We start from the raw sequence: 20,418 nt of genomic DNA on the forward strand, positions 1-20,418 counted from the left end.
AACTTTCTTGGTGAAAACCGAAACAAGTCATTAAGCACCTCTGCCATTTCCACACTTTCTGTTATTTCCCCCCGTGCCCACATCGAGTAATGGGCCTACCCTGTGCTTGGTCTTCCTCTTGCTTCTAATGTATTTGTAGAATGTTTTCTTGTTACCCTTTATGTCTCCAGCTAGTTTGATCTCGTTTTGTGACTTTTTAATTTTCTCTCTACATACTTGTGTTGTGTATATTCATCCTTTGTAATTTGACCTAGTTTCCACTTTTTGTAGGACTCTCTTGATTTTTAGATCATTGAAGATCTTCTGGGTAAGCCAGGGTGGTCTCTTGCCATACTTCCAATCTTTCCTCCACAGTAGGATAGTTTGCTCTTGTGCCCTTAATAATGTCTCTTTGAAAAACTACTAGCTGTCTTCAATTGTTTTTCCTCTTAGACTTACTTCCCATGGGATCTTACCTACAAACTCCCTGAGTTTGCTAAAGTCTGCCTTCTTGAAAGCCGTTGTCTTTATTTTGCTGTTCTTGGGGGGGATAGCTCAGTAGTTTGAGCATTGGCCTGCTAAACCCAGGGTGGGGAGTTCAATCCTTGAGGGGGCCATTTAGGAATCTGTGGTAAAATTCTGTCAGGGATGGTACTTGGTCCTGCTGTGAAGACAGGGGGACTGGACTCAATGACCTTTCAAGGTCCCTTCCAGTTCTCTTAATTTTTTTTTTTTTTTTAATTTGGGGGGAGGGATTGCCAATGCTCAGTGGTTTGAGCATCGGCCTGCTAAACCCAGGGTTGTGAGTTCAATCCTTGAGGGGGGCATTTAGGGATCTGGGGCAAAAATCTGGGGATTGGTCCTGCTTTGAGCAGGGGGTTGGACTAGATGACCTCCTGAGGTCCCTTCCAACCCTGATATTCTATGATTCTATACCTACCATTTCTTAGACTCATTAACTCTACCATTTCATGATCACTTCCACCCAAGCTGCTTTCCACTTTCAAATTCAAAACCAGTTCTTCCCTTTCTGCCAAAATCAAATCTAGTACAGCCCTCTCCCCTAATAGCTTTCTCCACCGGAGAGGCAGATGAATCAACACATTGGAGCCCTGCACCAGCAATCCTGGCTAATGCAGGGGAAGGCAATGATGTGTGGCAGATGTTTGGCTAGTGTCACCTGCCGCTGTGGAGTCTCTGAGTCATGAAGGGGGAGCTGCAACATATAGTCAGTTCTCCGCATTGGGGGTGGGGCGGCAGTCCCTAGCCCCAACTTCTTTCAGGGCTGAACCACGTGTGAGCTGCGCTGTGGTGACGTTGGTACATGAGGCTGTGATGCCATGGTGATTATTTTTTTCAGTCTGATGCGATCACACTCCACTGTTATAATGACGTCTTGATGATTTCAGTCTGCAGCTTGGCCCTGCAATGATTGCGTCTGCTCCAGGCTGGATTTTCTGGGCTTCTTTCCCCTTTCCCGGGCCCTCTTCTTTCCCGTGTAAACACACATTATCTATCTCCCGCTGCGCAGCTTTCTCTGACCAATGGGCGGTGGGCCCCGAGGGGCTTCCTCGCCACGACCATACCCACCCGGGGGTTAATCGCCCGTTAAGAGTTGTAGGCATGGCCTGAAAGCTCGGTGGCGTACAGTGTACAAGGTACAGTGATTGGTTTAGGGAACAGGTAGCGAACGTTCTGATTGAGCAGAGGTCCACGGGGCGCGGGGGATCCGGAACTAAGGCTGCAGCTCACTGTACAACGGGTTGGAGGACCGTCACACGACGGTTGGCTGGTGCTAGGCTGTAGCTGTTTAGTTGTGCGGGTAGAGAGGTAGCAGCCAGACCTACAGGGTGCTAACGCTGACGCTTAGGTAAGCACTTGGCTGAGGGTGCGAAGGGACATTGCAGACAGGAGGGGGCGTGGCCGTGGCCTCTGGCGGCGTTGATTTGCCGATGGTGGGCGTGGTCAAATAGCACCAGACTATAGGCGGGGGGGGCGTAGTGGCGCGACAGCTAAAACCCGAGGCAGGCGCAGGACAGGTGCTGGGTAGACGCGGAGCGCTGAGTGCGTGTTCTCAGCCCGGCGGAGCCATGTAAGTATTGGGGGCGCCGAGTCGCGCATTGTAGCAGCTGGGGCTCCGCGGCCCTCGAGCGGGGATTGGGCGCTGTCCCGTGCTGCAGTCTCGTCTGGGGCTGAGCAGTCTGCAGGGAGGGGAGGCTCCTGTGGCCCGTAGGATGTACCCGCCACCTCCCTGGGAGAAGAGGCAGCCTGCGTGCCAGTACCGGCCGCCTCTCCCCGGCTCCTGGCAACTCCCCGCCGCCCCAGCACTGGCTTCCCCACCTCGATTGGTGGGAGTGTCGGCTGGCACGAAATGGCCCTTCCTGCACCTCTGCCTGGCTCCCATCAACGTCTGTGGCTAGACCCGCCCTGCACAGCGGCGTCTGCACTTTTCCGGCCGGTGATCACGACAGCCTGCCCTGCTCTGCCCGGCCACCAGCAGCAGTAGCAGCATCTGCGCTCGTGTGTCGTGTCTCGCTCCCAGCAGCTTCCCCTCTGGCCCCTGCAGTCCACGCCCAAGGGCTCAGAGGCTGCGGGGGTCTCTTGCTGTGCGGGTCTTATAGGAAGAAGCTCTGCCATGGAGTCCCATGTTCTAGGGGACTGCCCGGGGATCCTGCTCCGTGCACCCCCGCGCATCAGTGGTGCCTGTCAGGCAAGGCACCAGGTGGTTCTGGCTCCCAGTAGCTGAAAGTGAGAGGGGGAGGTAAGTGTCTCTTTGCCCATGTCGTAATGACATTTGGAATAGGCTCTCCTCTCCCTGTAGGGGCTTGCCTGAGTTTGGGAGGCGGCTTGTCTGCCCTGTGAGCCCAGGGAGCTGCTCTGAAAGTGTGTGTCTTTCTCTCTTTCCCCCCCCCCTAAAAAAAATTGCAGGCTCTAGTTGTCCCAGCTCAAGTGGTGGGGTGGTGCTGGTTAGTTTCTTGGGTGCTGCAGGAGGGGAACTTATAAGCATCCTCATTTGTAGTGGTCCTGTGTTGTGAATGCTTCAAGTAGCTGCATTCCCGTGATCAGCTCCCCAGACTGGGAAATACAGCCTTAATTCCTAATTAACAGAAATCAGTTAAAGATGACTGTGGGGGCAGCAAGATACTTGTTGTCCAGCTGGGCAGATCTCAACAGCCTGCCTGGTGATTCCAGTCCTGCATGCACATATGCAGGTTTACTGCTAGACTCAATTCCCTTCCCTCGCTTCTGTTTCTTTTCTTTAAAGTTGGCCCTTATTTATTGTCTGGCACTAGACACCTATGTGCCATAGAATCATAGAAATGGAAGTCTGGAAGGGACCTCCAGGTCAAGTCCAGCCTCCTACACTGAGGCTGGGACAAGTAAACACAAATCAGGTCCAACCTGTTTTTAAAAACCTCCAGAGATGGGAGATTCCACAACCTCGCTCGAAAGCCTATTCTAACCCTTATAGTTAGAAAGATTTTCCTGATATCTAACCTGAATCTCCCTTACTGCAGAGGAAGCCCATTACTACTTTTCCTACCTTCAGTGGACATGTAGAACAATTGATCACAATCGGCTAATATCCCTTAACATATTGGAAGCCTGTTAGAAGGTTCCCCCTCACAATTCTTCTTCTCAAGACTAAACATACCCATTTTTTTTAACCTTTCCATATAGGTCAAGTTTTTTAAACCTTGCCTTTTTTGTTGCTCTCCTTTGGACTCTCTCCAATTTGTCCACATCTTGCGCCCAGAATTGGACACAGGACTCCAGCTGAAGCCTCATCAGTGCTGAGCAGAGCGGGACAATTACCTCCTTTGTCTTACATACAACACTCCTGTTAATATATCACAGAATGACATTAGCCTTTTTTGCAACTGCATCTCGTTGTTGACTCATTTTCAATTTCTGATCAACTATAACTCCCAGATCCTTTTCAGCAGTACTACCACTTAGCCAGTTATTCCCCATCTTGTAGTTGTGCATTTGAGTTGTGAACTAAGGGCATGGCTACACTTGCAAACGTAGAGCACTTTGAGTTAAACCAGCCTTCGTAGAGCGCAGTAGGGAAAGTGCTGCAGTCTGTCCACGCTGACAGCGCACTGGTGTGGCCACATTAGCAGCTCTTGCAATGGCCATAGAGAGCAGTGCATTCTGGTAGCTATCCCAGCATGCAAGTGGCTGCATGCTTTTCAAATGAGGGGGGTGGGGTGGAGTGTGTTGTGTGTATGTTGGGGGAGAGAGAGTGGGTTTTTGTGGGTCTGAGAGCATGTTGGCATGCTGTCTTGTAAGTTCAGACAGCAGCAGACCTCCCTCCCGCCCCTCTCTCACACAGCATTCCACAGTAACGGCTTGCATGCAGGCTGTCAGAAACGGAGGTTTGAAAGGGCATTTCCGCATTCCTACAGGAGTTCAAAACAATGACAAGAGTGGCCACTTGATTTAAGGGGATTATGGGACGTTTCCAGAGGCTGATCAGAGTAATGCAACACCTCGTTCACACCGTGTGTTGTAGCCAAGGTGCAGCAAATGTTATTCCTCTCGCCAAGGTGGAGTACCAGGAGTGCTTTAGCTGCGGAGTCAGAGCGCTCTACGTGCCTTGCCAGTGTGGACGGGGAGTGTGCTAGTGCACACGGGGCTCCTTTATTGCGCACTAACTTGCAAGTGTAGTCAAGCCTGACGTCTACTACATCACACTTGTTTTTAGTGAATTTCATCTTGTTGAATTCAAGCCAGTTCCCCAATTTCTTAAGGTCATTTTCAATTCTAAACCTATCCTCCAAAGTGCTTGCCACTCCTCCCAGCTTGGTGTCATCCATGCATTTTATAAGCATAATTTCAATGCTATTATCCAAATCATTAATGAAAATATTCAGTAGTGCTGGACCCAGGATTGACAATCCTGCCCCTCCTCCCCCCCCCACCCCCATGGGACCTCACTACATATCCTCTCCCAGTTTGAGATCCTGTATCAGTTCTTGAGCTTTCTTCTGGCTTTTTAGTTTGGGACTTGACTCCTGAGTTCTGCTTTTCTCTTAAACCTGAGGTTCGTAGATGGACCCATATTACTTTGTTTCCTCTGTTGGGTATGTCTCCTTGTCTCATCAGGTCTGATCCAGCTCAGCAATCTGCTCCCAGGGCCCCAGAAGGGGGTGCTCTTGGTGGGGGTCCCCCTGGGCCTCCCCCCAACATGAGTAGTAACCTTCGGCTGCAGCAGTCCCAGGCCCAGATGGAGGAGGTAAGTCCGTGTCTCATGAGCTTGGTCTCTTATTATTTTGTATTATCATATTGCCTAGGACTAGTGTGATGGACTAGAATCCCGTTTTTGCTTTTGTGCCTCCCTCTGTGCCAGTGTAACATATGCTTTTTCTTCTTCTTCTTCTTCTTCTTTCTTTTTGCAGGTGGTGAGCATAATGAGTGTGAATGTGGAGAAAGTGCTGGATCGAGACATAAGACTTACCGAGATGGATGGCAAGGCAGAGGCACTTGAGGCTGGTGCCTCAGTGTTTAAAACTAGTGCAGGAAAGCTAAAGAGGAAGTACTGGTGGAAGAACTGTAAGGTGAGCCTCCCAGCCCTTTCATCTACCTTCCAATGAGGCCAGATCTGAAGTTGTTCCGTGTCTCCTTTGGCTGCATCCAGAGGCCATGGGTGGGGGGGTGGCACATGCAGGGTCACATGATGTGGCCGGGCCCCTCCCTGCCGAGCAGCTGGGCCAGCAAGCCAGGCATGGAGAGGCAAAGGCAGGAGTGGAGTGGTGTATGACTTGAAGTTTTCTGGGGTTGTGCCCCTCCCTCTCTTCTCCCTTCTCCCCCACTCCCTGTCAGCAGGCACAGGTAATCTGTGGCTGCATCAAAGTGAAGCTGGGGTTATAAAACAGTTGCACTTTGTACAGTTAGGGCTGTGGTTTCAGCATGAAGCTGCCCCAAGCCCTCTTTGGAAGGCAAGGTACACAGAAAGGAGAATGATCTGGATCTCTTCATACCCTCCCTGAGGGGTTGTGGAGTGCAGCCTTCCGCTGGACCCCTGCTGCTTCCTCACTGCTCTGCATGAGAGGCCTTAGGGACTGATTGTGGGGGTGGGGAGATGGGAATCAATTGGGTCAGCACTGCATCCATGGCCTAGGATTTGAAGAAAACTTGCTGTGCTGCTAATTAGGACTTGCTGCTCCCCCTTCTTTGGAGACTCCTGACTCAACCTGGACATTCATCTCTTGGCTGTTGAAGCAGGTTCGTGGCACTGGGGGTTGGAAAGAGGAAATGCTATTTTGCACCAGGCCATGCTGTATGGAAGGACTGGAACCCTGAGCTTTCTTGTCTCTAGGGTGTGGATGAGATGCCTTGGGAGTACTCCACCACATAATAACCCCTTCTGAGAGTATTAACCCTTCATAATCTTTCTCCCCAGATGATGATCATGCTTGGAGTGATCTGTGCCATTGTGATGGTGGCGATTGTACGTAAGTACCATATAGAATCTGAATGGAGGGTCAGGGAGCCCCCAAGTCTTGGAAATTGCCACCTTCTCCCTTTTGGTTAAGGGACTGAAGGTCTGAGAGTACCCTGCATGTTCAAACGGTAGCTTCTGCCTGCTGGTTAAGGGAAAAGGTACCTTCCAAATGCCTGGTGAAGGGTGGAGTATCTGGGAAACTCCACAGGGAAATGGTATGTTCAAAATAGCATATAAAGGACCCAGTCTGAGAGCTCTTTCTCCTTGGGGGGGAAATGGGACCTTCCCTCTATTGGGACAGAGGAGTTCTTCTCCCAAGTGTGAAAGGCATGGGAGTGGAAGGGTTGGGAAGTCCCTAACTTGGCTGGGGGTTTGTAGGCCTCAGTTGCCTACTGTGGGGACCTTGGTGTAACTTGCCCTCTTGTTTTCTCCTTTCTCTTTTCCTTCTGTTGCATTCTGTCTCCAGTTTACTTTTGTACTTGAGAATGTGACCCCTCAGTCTGCAGTCCACCTTCCCCTCTTCCTGTCTCCTTCCTTGCCCACGCTCCCCCCTCCATGTGGCTGCTTCATTTTCAGTTCTTTTGTTGGTTTTGTTTGTCTTCTGTGTAAGATTCTGAAGCAACTCTCCTGGATCTAGGTTTAACGCCTTCAACACCTGCTGCAGCCCCAGGGAGGGTCAGCTCACTGGGGCGGGGAGGGAGGGAAGATGTTGCTTCCATTCTTATGTTTGAGGGTAACTTTTTTTTTTTTTTTTTTAATCCGAATTTGAGTGAGGCATGGCTTAGGTGTCACCTTCATCACAGCTGTACCTAAAGGGTGTACTTCAGCAATGTGAGCTTCCTCAAAGCAGTTCCCTGGCAGTGATGAACCTAGAGAGCAGGAGGGGGACTCCAGTGTGAAATTGATTAGAGTAGTGCCTCACCTCAGAGGAGAGCATCTGGCCTCCGCTTTTGTGGAGTTTCCCTTTAACTGCTGAAGTCTAAACTAGTTTATGGTGGTCACTTAGCCTTCAGCTCCCCACAAATAGTGATGAGTTGTGCCTTGCTCATGTTGTGGCAGCTCTCAGCTTCATAGGAATGCAACAGGAAGGGTTGATGATCCTTTTTCCTACACCACAAGGACAACAGCAATGGTTATATCGGGGGTTGGTATTCCTGTAACTGGTACAGACTTGTCAGGATGTCATCCTGGTTAGCTACTGGCATGCACTTTACTCTGAGGAAGTCCAGGGCGTGGAGGGAACAGGACTGGTAGAGGGAGTGAGAGGGAATTCTGGATTTTTCTTGCTTCATCAAGCTGTGTGCCTCTTTCTGTTGCGTGAAGGGAGACATGGGTTGGGGGGTCCCAGGTGGGGGGAGTCTCTGTTGCTTAAATAGTCAGATGAGCAACTGCATCCTGTGTGTATTTCTGGGCAAGTCCCCATCTTCTGCTCTGTTCTTTCTCCAAAGCCTCATTCTCAAGGAGTTACAAAAAATGGTAGTAAAGTAGAGTTCTACTCTGAGAAAGAGCATTGGGGAAAATGTCTTGAACTCAATATTCAGCAACTCTTGGATCTCAGCAAATCTGCCTGGTTCACAAGCTTAAAACTTCTCTATATGCGAATGCTACAAACTCTAGTTTAGACTTTTGAGTCCAGACTGGGCTCTCCAAGGTTTCTGGGAAGGTGGGGAGTTGGGAGCAGGTGAAACTGTATAACCTACTGTGGGTAAGTCACTTCTCTTGTGCCCCCATTTTCCCATCTGTGAAAAGAGCTACACTGCTCCTCTGAGTCCTTGAAGTGTTGTGGTGAATTCTGTGGATGAAATGAGCTGCACAGTTTGTGTGCAAGTCCCTACAGAACCTCTTGTGAGTATTTTGTTCTCAAACAGAACCACTGAGGGAAGAGTGTAGGGAGAAGGAGCAATGCTCCCTGTATTCTGCACCAAAAGGAAGGCTTCCTCAGTTCAGGGAGCCCTGGCTATGAATTAGAATGCACTGGGATTTATGTGCAGGGACCAATGATGCTGGGAAGAGGGATGCCATCTGTGGGGCTTCATGGGTGTAAGGTAGATGGAATGCTGGTAAAGGAAGAAAAGACTCTGTTGCAATAGGACATTCTGGGAAGGGTATGGGTTTTGCTTGCTCATCTCCATGAACCAGCATTTCATTTGGGCTGAGTCCATATTCCTGTAATTCCCCATCCCTCCCCATCTTGGGGATGGCAAAACTGAAGATCTGGAGTGAAGTGGCCCTTGTTCTGAGTGCTTCCCACTATCCTCTGTCGAATTGAGCTGTGGAGATGGATGGACAGAAGTACATCTGCTGAAGAGGAGCTAGGGCCTGATTGTGCTGATGCCATAATTTGTGGGGAGGGCAAGCAAGATGATGCAGGGCTCCCAAGCCAGCAGGTATTGCTCAAACTTTCTTGGACAAGCCCTCCCCCATCCCTCCTGTTCCTCTGGGGCTGAGGCCTCTGGGCTGTTTCTTCCATTTATCTTTCTGTTGGGGTTTTGTATGTTGTGCCCCTCTTTCTGGTTCTTCATGTGTGGGCAAAAAAAATTCCCCCACCCCTGTTGTTCTGAGCCTAAAGCAAGAAACTTCCTTCCCTGTCCACATGGCTTCAGTGGCTGTCTCACACATGTGTGATTTGTGTCTTTTTCTCTATTAAACACAACTGTAACCTTCTCGTTGGGCATGTATAGCACCCAGCTCATGTACTTTGAACTCTTTATGCTAATAAACACAGTTCCACTCCGTTACTTTGTCTGCTTGGTCTGCATATAGGTGGGGAAGGGTGGCCCTGGACTACTGGTGGGGCTGAGGGAGCGGGGGCTGACTCCTTCGTGTCTAGCCTGAACCGCTCCAGCGGGTGGGAGGGGGGAAGGTCGTACACCTTCTGCAATTCCAGGGTTGGGAAAACGAACCTCTTGTCTCTAGGGCAGTGGTTCTCTTCTGGATCTTAAGTGCATAGCTGGTTCTGAGTCATTCTATTTTACTGTATCTCAAGTATGCCCTTGAGAGGAAAGGTGACAACTCTAAACCCTGTTACTATCAGCATCAGGAACCTGGGTTAGTAATTGGTGCTTGGCCCATAGAATGTAATGGAGCCTGACCTACCTGGCTCTTCTGCTGTACACCATCAGGGAATGTCTTGTGTCCAAGAGGAAGAGCATTAGGTAGGAGTGGTAACTTACGAGAGGGCAGACAACTGTTCATAATGAGGGTGGGAGGAAGATGTGTGCTCTGCCTCACTGAAAACAGACTTTACTAAGGCTGGAAGTAGTGGAGTCCAGTGCTGTTTGAACTGTGTTGCAACTGGGAGGTTATTAGAGACGGTTCAGAGGAAATGTAGGAATGAAGGGCTCAAAGGAGATGTCCATAAACAGAAGGACACTGAAAGACCTGGAGTTTAAATTTAAAAAGGAATTTAAAGGAGACCATCCCATTTATCAGGTGGGGTAGTTAGTGGGTGCAATATGTAGGGAAGGGAGTCAGAGGAAAAACATAACTAGAGAAGGGGGAGTTGAGAGCTACATCCCCCTAAGACAAGGAGGAGGTAATTCCCTTTGAAGAAGGGAGTTATTGAGGAAACACCGATCAGAGGAAAGGGGGCTTGGTGGTGCTCTATATATATATGTGGTTCCTAAGCTGTGGGCTGTGACAGAGTCCCAGGTGTTCTGCTGGAGTGGAGTTTAAGGGGGCATTGCATGCTGGTGGCCCCTGAGCCTTTCTGTCATTCCCAGGTAGGGTGTGCCTGTGAGGGATTGGGGCAGGTGGGTGGGTGACTGGGGCAGGGCTGCTAGGTGACAAGCTCAGGAACTTAGTGGGCTGTGGAGGCGTTGGCAGGGACTAGCTGTGGCACTGGCCTGGAGCACCCCCAGCACCCCTGTGCCCCCCTTTCCCCAAGATTTAGTCAGGGATATTTTTAGTACAAGTCATGGACAGGTCATGGGCTGTGAATTTTTGTTTACTGTCTGTGACCTGTCCATGACTTTTACTAAAAATACCTGTGACTAAAATGTAGCCTTAACAATAATGCATGCAAGATGTCCAGATGCCCACAAAGTGACACTGACAGGCATTTACTCATTAAGATACCCATGAAGGCATGGTGGCAGAGTGGCATTAAAAGTCAAACATACGTTCAGCTGTCCACAAAAAAGGTAGATACTCAGACTGACAGTCACACATACTTTGAACCAATGCTATAATGAAAAAGTGAATTCACTTCAGACGAACAATGAGAGACTTTGTAAGACTATTTGTGCATGCTGCCATACATGCAAAGACAGAGGGACTCAGAGTGGTAATGATAGTCCCATACATTCACAGAAATGTCACTGATGCTTTATTAGCATGCTACCTTATGCTGCCAAAGTGTAAAAGAGACAGACATCTTTTGCATGTCTGTCAGAGGCAAATACAGTTGCCAGAACAGGGTTTCATGCTGTTTGGGGTTCCCTCTGCTTAGTCCATTTGTCATGTATCTTGTCATTTATGTCCTGATGCAGTGACAGATGATTTTATAACATAATGGCATCTCTCATGTTGCTCTCCTGTCTCCAAGCATTGGGCACCATGTTGCACACAGTCAGAGACAGACTCCTATCCTAATGGCCGGGCAGTGCCATTATAGTTAATGATGTTTCATGGCCTCCGTTGAAAGGTTGACCTTTCTAAGTCCTCTGACTAAACATGTTGATTTTAGATTCCTTTTGAAATTTGGTGTGCCACTGAAGGCTACTGGGTAGAGTTAGTGACCCAAATTTGGGATCACTTGAGCTATAGGTTGGGGAGAAAAAAAAATTAATAGCCTTTTTCAAAAAAGGGGTGTGTGTGGGCACGTGCTCTGACCTGCAGATTAAACTGTTGATGTGATGTCAGTCAAAATGGTCTCAATCTGTTTAGTTTTACCCAATGTACATTTTTGAGGGACCAAATGTGAAAACAGTATTTAAGAAAATGGTCAATTTTTTTATAGTGCGACTGTACCACTACAGAAAAATGTCAGGAGTGTTTTCCATTCCCACCATTTTATATGCTTTAAAGCTTGACTCTCTTGTAAGTGCTCTAAAATCTGAACAGTTACTTGGATTGATTTGAAATGTGGTGTGCCTCTAAATTTGGGGTCACTTGGTCATGAGATGCCCAAGTTACAGAGCCACCTTCCAAAAAATGGTTTCCTTCTGCTGCCTTGTGCTATTAAACTGAGAGGTACTAATGACTGGATGAATCATACCTTGTTGAGAATGAGGATTGTGAACTCACCCTTCAGTTAATGTAACTAAGAATAAATTTATCACAAGCGCCTACTTATGACAAAAGAGTTTTGGACAGAGTGGCTGGAGCTTGCTACAATTTGTGAGTTATAGGTAGTAATTTTATTTTTTGTGGGGGAATTAGACATGTGAATGGTTCCTGGGAGGGAAGAGTTATTAGGGGGTGGAAGGAGGAATTGGGGGAGAGGGGTTTGGTGCTACAGTGAGTAGGGGGTGTATGGGGATGGGTTGTAGGTCAGAGAGGTGTGGGAATTAGAGGGAGGTGGGAGTGGGACACAGAAGGGGGAATGTGGGGCTGAGTGGCAGGAGGACTGGGGAACAACTAGGGGTAGGTATCAGGGGGTAGCCATGTTAGTCTGTATCTACAAAAACAACAAGGAGTCTGGTGGCACCTTGAAGACTAACAGATTTATTTGGGCATAAGCTTTTGTGAGTAAAAACCTCAGAAGTGGGGTTTTTACTCACGAAAGCTTATACCCAAATAAATCTGTTAGTCTTTAAGGTGCAACTAGGGGTAGGGGCACCTAGCAGCCCCACATTCTCCCTTTCCGTGTGTGTGCCTAGACCTGGGGGACTCTTGCTCCTTTAGGGGAGTCTGAGTCCCCATTCCTGCCCCTAGGGCCATCGATAGTGCTTGGATGCCCCCCCCCCCCCATGTCAGCTGGGTTGTGAGTGGCTTGCCCTTCTGGGAGGATCATAGGCCCCCTCTTGGCTCCCATGTAAGCCAGGATCTGGGGAAGTCTTGCTGCTTTTGATGGGAAGCTGAGAACAAGTATACTTCATGCATATTACAGGCTCTAATCTAAAGTACTCATGAGGGCATTGGGTACCCCCACTGAGATGGGTGGAGCAGTTCACATGCTGTTGTTTCAGGCTGGGGTGTTCTTAATCAGCTGGGATCATCACATTGAGAAGAATGGGCCACTTCACACCTTTCAGAGCCTCCTATGCTGCAGATGGATGTGTAGAGGAACTTTTTCCCTCCATTGTCCCTCTATCCTTCCTGTTTAAAGGAAAGTGACTTTGTCCTCACCCACAACCACTTCAGATTTGGGGGCAACTTATACCTTCAAGTCAGTGGCACTGCTATGGGTACCCGCATGGCCCCACAGTATGCCAACATTTTTATGGCTGACTTAGAACAACGCTTCCTCAGCTCTCGTCCCCTAGTGCCCCTCCTCTACTTGCGCTACATTGATGACATCTTCATCATATGGACCCACGGAAAGGAGGCCCTTGAAGAATTCCACCTGGACTTCAACAATTTCCACCCCACCATCAACCTCAGCCTGGACCAGTCCACACAAGAGATCCACTTCCTGGACACTACAGTGCAAATAAGTAATGGTCACATAAACACCACCCTATACCGGAAACCTACTGACCGCTATACATACCTACATGCCTCCAGCTTCCATCCAAGACACATCACACGATCCATTGTCTACAGCCAAGCCCTAAGATACAACCGAATTTGCTCCAACCCCTCAGACAGAGACAAACACCTACAAGATCTTTATCAAGCATTCGTAAAACTACAATACCCACCTGGGAAAGTGAGGAAACAGATTGACAGAGCAAGACGGGTACCCAGAAATCACCTACTACAGGACAGGCCCAACAAGGACAATAACAGAACACCACTGGCCATCACATACAGCCCCCAGCTAAAACCTCTCCAGCGCATTATCCACGATCTACAACCTATCCTGGAAAATGATCCTGCACTCTCACAGACCTTGGGAGGCAGGCCAGTCCTCGCTTACAGACAACCCCCCAACCTGAAGCAAATACTCACCAGCAACTACACACCACACCACAGAAACACCAACCCAGGAACCAATCCCTGTAGCAAACCTCGTTGCCTACTCTGTCCCCATATCTACTCTGGCGACACCATCAGAGGACCCAACCACATCAGCCACACCATCAAGGGCTCATTCACCTGCACGTCCACTAATGTTATATATGCCATCATGTGCCAGCAATGCCCCTCTGCCATGTACATTGGCCAAACCGGACAGTCCCTCCGCAAAAGAATAAATGGACACAAATCGGACATCAGGAGTGGTAACATACATAAGCCAGTAAGTGAACATTCTATTACAGATTTAAAAGTCACTATCATTGAACAAAAAAACTTCAGAAACAGACTTCAAAGAGAAACAGCAGAACTAAAATTCATTTGCAAATTTAACACCATTAATCTGGGCTTGAATAGGGACTGGGAGTGTCTGGCTCATTCCAGAAACAGCTTTTCCTCTCCTGGAATTGACACCTCCTCATCCATTATTGGGAGTGGACTACATCCACCCTGATTGAATTGGCCCTGTCAACACTGGTTCTCCACTTGCGAAGTAACTCCCTGCTCTCCATGTGTCAGTATATAATGCCTGCATCTGTAACTTTCACTCTATGCATCCGAAGAAGTGAGGTTTTTACCCACGAAAGCTTATGCCCAAATAAATCTGTTAGTCTTTAAGGTGCCACCAGACTCCTTGTTGTTTTTGTAGATACAGACTAACATGGCTACCCCTGATACTTGTTTAAAGGAGGACACTTCTAAGAACTTGTCTTCATGTACAGTGTTACACCATGTACTCCTGGGGGAATTCTGCACCATTGTGCATGTCCATAATTAATGGACCATGCATATTTAAAATGTTTTTTGCAGAAAATATCTTCTGCAAGATAGTTGCTGCAGTTATGCCTTTTGCCCACCAGAGGGCACTGTTGCGCTAGAACACAACAGCTGCTTCCACCCAGCTAGGGAAGAGACAGAGAGCCTGTAGTGCCTTCCTCACAGCGCCTGTCGGCCCAGGTCAGGAGACAGGGACAGTGGGTGGGGGGAAAAGACAGCATAGAGCTGCTGGGAGGTCAGATGGGCTCCTAAGGGCTAGTGGGGAAGAACAGATTGGGGCAGGGGCTGAATGGGATGGAGGCACAGGGCCACATGAGGACGGGTGGGGTGCAAGACCACACGTGGGAAGGGAATGGCTGAGTAGGGGCACAGAGACACATGGGGATGGGGGAGTGAGTGAGTGGGGGTGGAGGGACACATGAGGTGCAGGCACACATGGGGACAGGGGCAGATGTGCATGACTGAATAGGCAAGGCTAAGAGTCAGCCAGGATATGCATGGGGGAATCTCTCTAACAATCCCTCCCTGCCCCCTAAAAAAACCTGTTCCATATTTTTCCCATCCATACCCAACAACCCTCCAAGTTCACACCCAGGCTCCTTCCCTGCAATTATTTCCCTTTCCCTCAGCTCCTCTGTTACCCCTCACTCCCCCAAGCCTTTGCATTGGTTCTGAGGGGTGCAGGAAATATGGTTCTGTATTGTAGTTTAAATGAATTATTACTCAGAGTTCCGTATTAATATGCCTAGTAAGGAATCTGACAAAAAACATTTCCTGAATCTTTTTTGTTGTCTGTATTGTTACAGAGATACTTGCTGACAGGTATTTTGAAATAAATTACCAAAATAATTGAAACTGGTGTGATTATATTGTGTTATTTTGACAAAATATGCAGGATTTTAAAATATTGTGCACAGAATTTTTTTTTATTTGGGCACAGAATTCTCCCAGGAGTAACTATGTTGGCGTAGTTAATCCACCTCCCTGAGAAGCGGTAGCTATGTCGCAGGAGAAGCCCTCCCGCCAACATAGCACTGCGTACCTGGGGGGTTAGGTCGGTATAACTATGGCGCTCCGGGGGGTGGATTTTTCACACCCTTGAGTGACATAATTATACTGATATAGCTATGTAGTGTAGTCCTGGCCTAAGTGCTCTAAAATCTCTATGCTTGCAGAGATTTTCTTGAAATTTGCAGCCCTTCATAGGAATGCAGAGTAGGACCCAGAAATAGAAGCCCTGGAAAAAAATAGCAGTTTTTCAGAAAGTTTTTAGGTGGGGCTTTTGTGTGCGTACAGAATTAGAGATCAAACTACTGCTGTTATGCAGGTCAAAAATGGTCTCAATCGGTCAATTTTTGTGCAAGGTAGTACCACCCACTGAGTCTTTGAGGGATCCAAATTGTGAATGGTGTTTAAAAATATGTTCATATTTTTACTTGTGTGGATGTGAAATCTGGGAAGATTACAGTGTGTGAATGTGCCAATGTAGCGGGGTGGACACCTGCTCCTGCCTGGAAGGGCTTGAAAGCAGCCCTGGAGAGGGCTGCAGCTCTAAAAGCTGGGCTGATTGGGGAAATGGCTGCAGCTGGGCCACACCCCAATCAGGCCACAGCTGGCCTGTATAAAAAGGCTGGGAGCCAGGAGCTCAGGAGTCTCTCTCTGTGTTCAGAGAGAGAAGGGCCTGGCTGCAGGGAGCTTAACCAAGTGCCTAGAGTGGAGCAGGGCTGGGGAAAGGCCAAGGGAGCCGGGGAACTCTGGCCTAGGAAAGCCCCAGGCTGCAGGTCTAGGGTAAGGCCAAAGGGGCACTTGGGTTGCAGGAGGCAGCCCATGGGTAGGCAGAGGCAGCAGGTCCGAACCCCTTTGCCTGTGATGAGTGGCTGATACTGCAGTCTGCCCCAGTGAACGGGGGCTAGATGGAGACTGGGCAGTAGCCAAGACTGAGGCGAAGTGGGGATAGTGGGTGGGGGTTCCCCTGGGGCAGATAACGGGGCACCGGGATCCTGGGAGGGACACGGGGCCAGCAGCAAGGTGGATCACCGGACTGCAGAGGGCGCTCCAAGGCTGGCCTCGGAGACGACCAGTAGGAGGTGCCGCAGGGGTGAGTCCCGCACTGCTGTAGCCAATAAAGAAAAAGAATGTGAGAGAGTTTCTGTGCATCCACTTTATACTTGCCTAGATAATATGAGGGAATGTGCCAATGCCATTGCCCCGTGAACATCCTGCCACAGATGTTTCTAGTATGAACCTTTGTACCCTTGTCCAATAAAAATTTAATAACTCACGTTGTTTGCTACAAGTTGTCTATTTTTATAATATAACATGCATTTGTTTTATGGAGAGGTTTATTGTGAACACAGCAAACTAGTCAGTATCCAGTCTAATGAAAATGTTTGCTCTATTGGGTGGGGAGGAGCCAGATACAGAGGTCTCTGTGTGTGGGGGAAGGTACCAATGGAGAGGGCCAAGGAGAAAGGCTGGGGCTGCAAAGGGGTCGGGAAATGAGGACGGGTGGTAGGTAAGCATTGGATTGGTTGCTTGAGAAAATCTCTATTTTCCTAGTCCCTGTGGGAATGAGGGGGGCAAATGGCTACTTCATTCTCGCATAGACCGTCGGTTTGATGATGTTTTCATGCTGTCTCTTTTTGTGGATTCTGGAGTGACTCTGAAGTCCAAAGCGTGACGCACATGCTCGTGAGCAGATTGGGCAGACAAAGTCATTGGTGGGCGTCTTGGTAGCTATAGCAGTAGCATGATGCTTTTCCCTTGCAGCTAACAGTTGATTATTTCTGTCCTCATCAAAGGCTTGGAGAGCTCGGAGTGTTGTATGTCACCATGCTGATCTATTTGATGCAGCCTTCTTGAGATCATCTAGTTTTATTGCACCAAAATGTATGCTGTTCTTGATGCTGTCCTTGTAGAGCTTTCTGGGGTGGCCTTGATTCCGGTGTCCTTTCTGGGGAGTTGATGTTCAGGCATCCTAATGAAGTGTCCAACCCAGTGTAGTTGGGCTTTTATCACCATGGCTTTGATGCTTGTGGCATTTGACTTTTGGAGAACTTCTAGGTGGGTAATTTTGTCTTGCCAGCGGATCCCCACAGTGGCGCACAGACACCACATATGGAAGACCTCTAGCTGTTTGATATGCCATTTGTATGGTGTCCAGGTCTCATAGCCATAGAAGAGAGATGTGAGCACAAAAGCATTGTAAAGTTTTATTTTTGTTGAGAGGGTTATGTTGTGAGATTTCAGGACTCTGTTGCATAGCTTTCCTAGTGACTGTGAAGCTCTCTGTATCCTGTTTGTGATCTCTTTGTCAAGAGATCCATCATTGGAGATCTTGCTGCCGAGTTAGGTAAAATTGTCAACTTGCTTTAGTTGTATTCCACTAATGGATATGCTAACGGGATATGGCATGGAGTAGTGAAGATGATTGATGCAACACCACAGTTTTCTCCAGGCTGATTGTATTTGGATGCTTCAGTGAAGCGATCTACGATGCACTGGAGATCTCCCTCTGTGTGTGCTAGGAGGGCACAATCATCCACAAAGTGCTTTTCTTATTAGTAGTTCTGTTACTCTTGTTTTTGCTTTAAGCCTTATACGACTGAAGACTGAGATGTCGTGTCTGTACCTGATGTATATGCCTCTGTTGAGCCTGTTTGTAGCATGTTGAGAAGTTGAGTGAAGAAGCGGTTGAACAGTACAGGAGCAAGGACACAGCCTTGTTTGACTCCATTTGAAACGGGAAAGGAGTCAGTGAATCCGCACTGAGCCTCAGGTAGATTGGCTTCTGAGACAGTTTAGGAGGACATGAGCAAAGATTTTTCCAGTGACACAGATAGGAGAGATCCCAGGGTAGTTATCACAGACCGTTTTGCTGCCTTTATTTTTAAATAAAGGAATAATTGTGGCATCTTTGAAGTCTTGTGGCATTTCTTTGTTGTCCCAGATGTCAGTAAGGATCTTCTGGAGTGTTGTTGACATCTTTGGACCAGCAGATTTATATGTTTCTGTTGGTATTCCATCTCTGCCTGAGGACTTTCCTGAGTTGCTCATGCCTTTTCTGTTTCTTCAAGTGAGTGTGGGGAGTCAAGGTGGTGCTGAATAGGCTCTTGAGGTATCTGGTTAATAGCACTTGTTTCAGTTGAGGATGGTCTGTTCAGTAGCTGGCTGAAGTGTTCAACCCATCTCTGTTCCATGCCATGTTTGTCTTTGATGACTGTCCAGCCGTCATGAGTGAACCTGTGCCCACCTTTGAAGGTCCATAGACTAGCTTCAAAGAATCAAATAACTTATTTCATTTGTTTCTGCATACATTTGAATGTCTTCTGCTACCTTCTCCCACCATTTATCTTGTATTGAATGTAGTTGTCGCCGTGTATTGCTTTGCAGGAGTTTGAATCTGTCTCTCTTTGGGATGGACTGAATAATTATTTTGCCAGTTTTGGAAAGCCTCATTTTTTTTTTTCTTGTGATTTCCTCATCATTTTTGTCAAACGAGTTGTGGTGAGCCCTTTTCTTCTGTCTGAGGAAGTCAGCTGCAGGTTTCTGTACTTAGGGGGAACACCCTGCACCCCCATGTCCATCCTTATAATATGACTGTGTGATATCCAATGCAGTTTGTCATGGCGGGTGTCTTCAGAAAGCTCATGATGCACTGAGCATAGTTATTATAGTAATGTTATAGGTTGTAATTTCATGTATATACTTATGAGGCTGAAAATGTGTCCTTGTGGCTTAAAACAAGCCCAGGCAAAACTCTTCAGGAGCGGAGGGGCAGTTCCCATACATGCCTTGATGAGGTGTGACAAACCCAGCCCAGCCTCACAGGAACAAAGGACACTGGCCTAGGCAGCAACAAAGGATCTGTTGGACTCTCTAGTGAGTCACCCCCCCCCCTTCCCTTGGTCGGTTTGGGACTATGATGAGGTAATGCTCACCTGACTGAAGGAGGGGGGAGCCAAGAGAAGAAAGAACATGATAAAAGGGAGAGACGTTTGCCATGCGCTCTCTCTCTCTTCCACCTCCATCTACAGACACCACTACCACGCGACTGAAGCACTGATCAAAGGGGAGAGCCTGGCTGAAGGGCAACCAGCCAGCCTGTGGTGAGAAGCATCTAAGTTTGTAAGGGCACTGAAAATGTTAAGATCAGTTTAGAATGCATTTTGCTTTTATTTCATTTGACCAAATCTGACTACTTGTGCTTTGACTTATAATCACTTAAAATCTATTTTGTAGTTAATAAATTTGTTTGTTTGTTCTACCTGAAGCCGTGCATTTGGTTTGAAGTGTGTCAGAGACTCCCTTTGGGATAACAAGCCTGATACATATAAATTTCTTGGTTAAATTGACGAACTCGTATAAGCTTGCAGCGTCCAGCAGGCATAACTGGACACTGCAAGACTGAAGTTCCTAGGGTTGTTTCTGAGACCGGAGATATTGGCTAGTATTTTGGTTGCACAATCCAAGCAGCGGCTGGCCAAAAGTGCTCACTCAGGTAGCTGGGAGCAGCTTACATGCCAGAGGCTGTGCCTGAACAACCCAGGAGTGGGGGTTCTCACAGCAGTGCAGGCTGGCTCCCAGAGTCGAGGATTGAAGTGACCTAGCAGATCACCGGTCCAGATAACACCAGGGGAATGTCTCAGTACTGTGTCTCTGAATTCCTCCCGTGAAACAAGGTTATCACCAAGGTTGGTTTCTAGTGAACTTTGTAGCTTGTCTCGATAGTATGCATGATTTAATTCAGCAATATCAGGGGATCTCTTGATTGTTTTTGGCATTTCAGGCATGTGGCTACAATGTGTACATTCAGTATTGACCTAATCATTCTAGGATCCATCCAGCATTCTGCTCCATCCATTCTGCTCTGGTGATCCTGACATCCCTTATGTCACGTTAACGGACAATGATGTAATCTATTAGATGCCATTGTTTGGGGTGCATCCATGTAGTTTTATATTTGTCTGCCTGTCTGAAGATGGTATTTGTAATTGTTAGGCAAGTGTGCATAACATAGCCTAAGAGTAGGAGACAATTGGCATTCAAAAAGTGAATGAAATTTTTTTTTCCAATGACACCTTGCCAGT

The 20,418-nt window shown here is 48.0% G+C and overlaps 1 protein-coding gene across 5 annotated transcripts; it reads left to right on the top strand.

The window, feature by feature from the left end:
- Positions 1–1,876: 1,876 nt before the first annotated feature.
- Positions 1,877–19,205, top strand: VAMP1 (vesicle associated membrane protein 1). 5 transcript variants are annotated; one of them, XM_024212058.3, is made up of 4 exons: positions 1,877–2,071; positions 5,092–5,221; positions 5,385–5,543; positions 6,389–7,087. In XM_024212058.3, coding segments are annotated over exons 1-4 (423 nt in total). In that variant the 5' UTR covers positions 1,877–2,069; the 3' UTR covers positions 6,521–7,087. The 5 variants fall into 5 exon arrangements, with proteins under 5 accessions (XP_024067826.1, XP_024067829.1, XP_024067827.1 ...); XM_024212061.3 differs by lacking the exon at positions 1,877–2,071 and adding an exon at positions 18,722–19,205 and having other exon boundaries at positions 4,936–5,221; positions 6,389–6,440; XM_024212059.3 differs by lacking the exon at positions 1,877–2,071 and adding an exon at positions 12,562–12,725 and having other exon boundaries at positions 4,936–5,221; positions 6,389–6,440.
- Positions 19,206–20,418: the final 1,213 nt, after the last annotated feature.

Source organism: Terrapene carolina, unplaced genomic scaffold (assembly GCF_002925995.2).
Source record: "Terrapene carolina triunguis isolate 2854851 unplaced genomic scaffold, T_m_triunguis-2.0 Scaffold740, whole genome shotgun sequence".
Taxonomy (NCBI): Eukaryota; Metazoa; Chordata; order Testudines; family Emydidae; genus Terrapene; species Terrapene triunguis.

What these genes read in the sequence shown, in the direction of transcription:
- VAMP1 (XM_024212057.3), top strand. Translation starts at nt 5,072, where the DNA reads ATGTCTCCTTGTCTCATCAGGTCTGATCCAGCTCAGCAATCTGCTCCC. An exon ending in CCCAGGCCCAGATGGAGGAG is followed by an intron (nt 5,222 to 5,384) that starts GTAAGTCCGTGT and finishes TTCTTTTTGCAG; the next exon opens with GTGGTGAGCATAATGAGTGT. An exon ending in ACTGGTGGAAGAACTGTAAG is followed by an intron (nt 5,544 to 6,388) that starts GTGAGCCTCCCA and finishes CTTTCTCCCCAG; the next exon opens with ATGATGATCATGCTTGGAGT.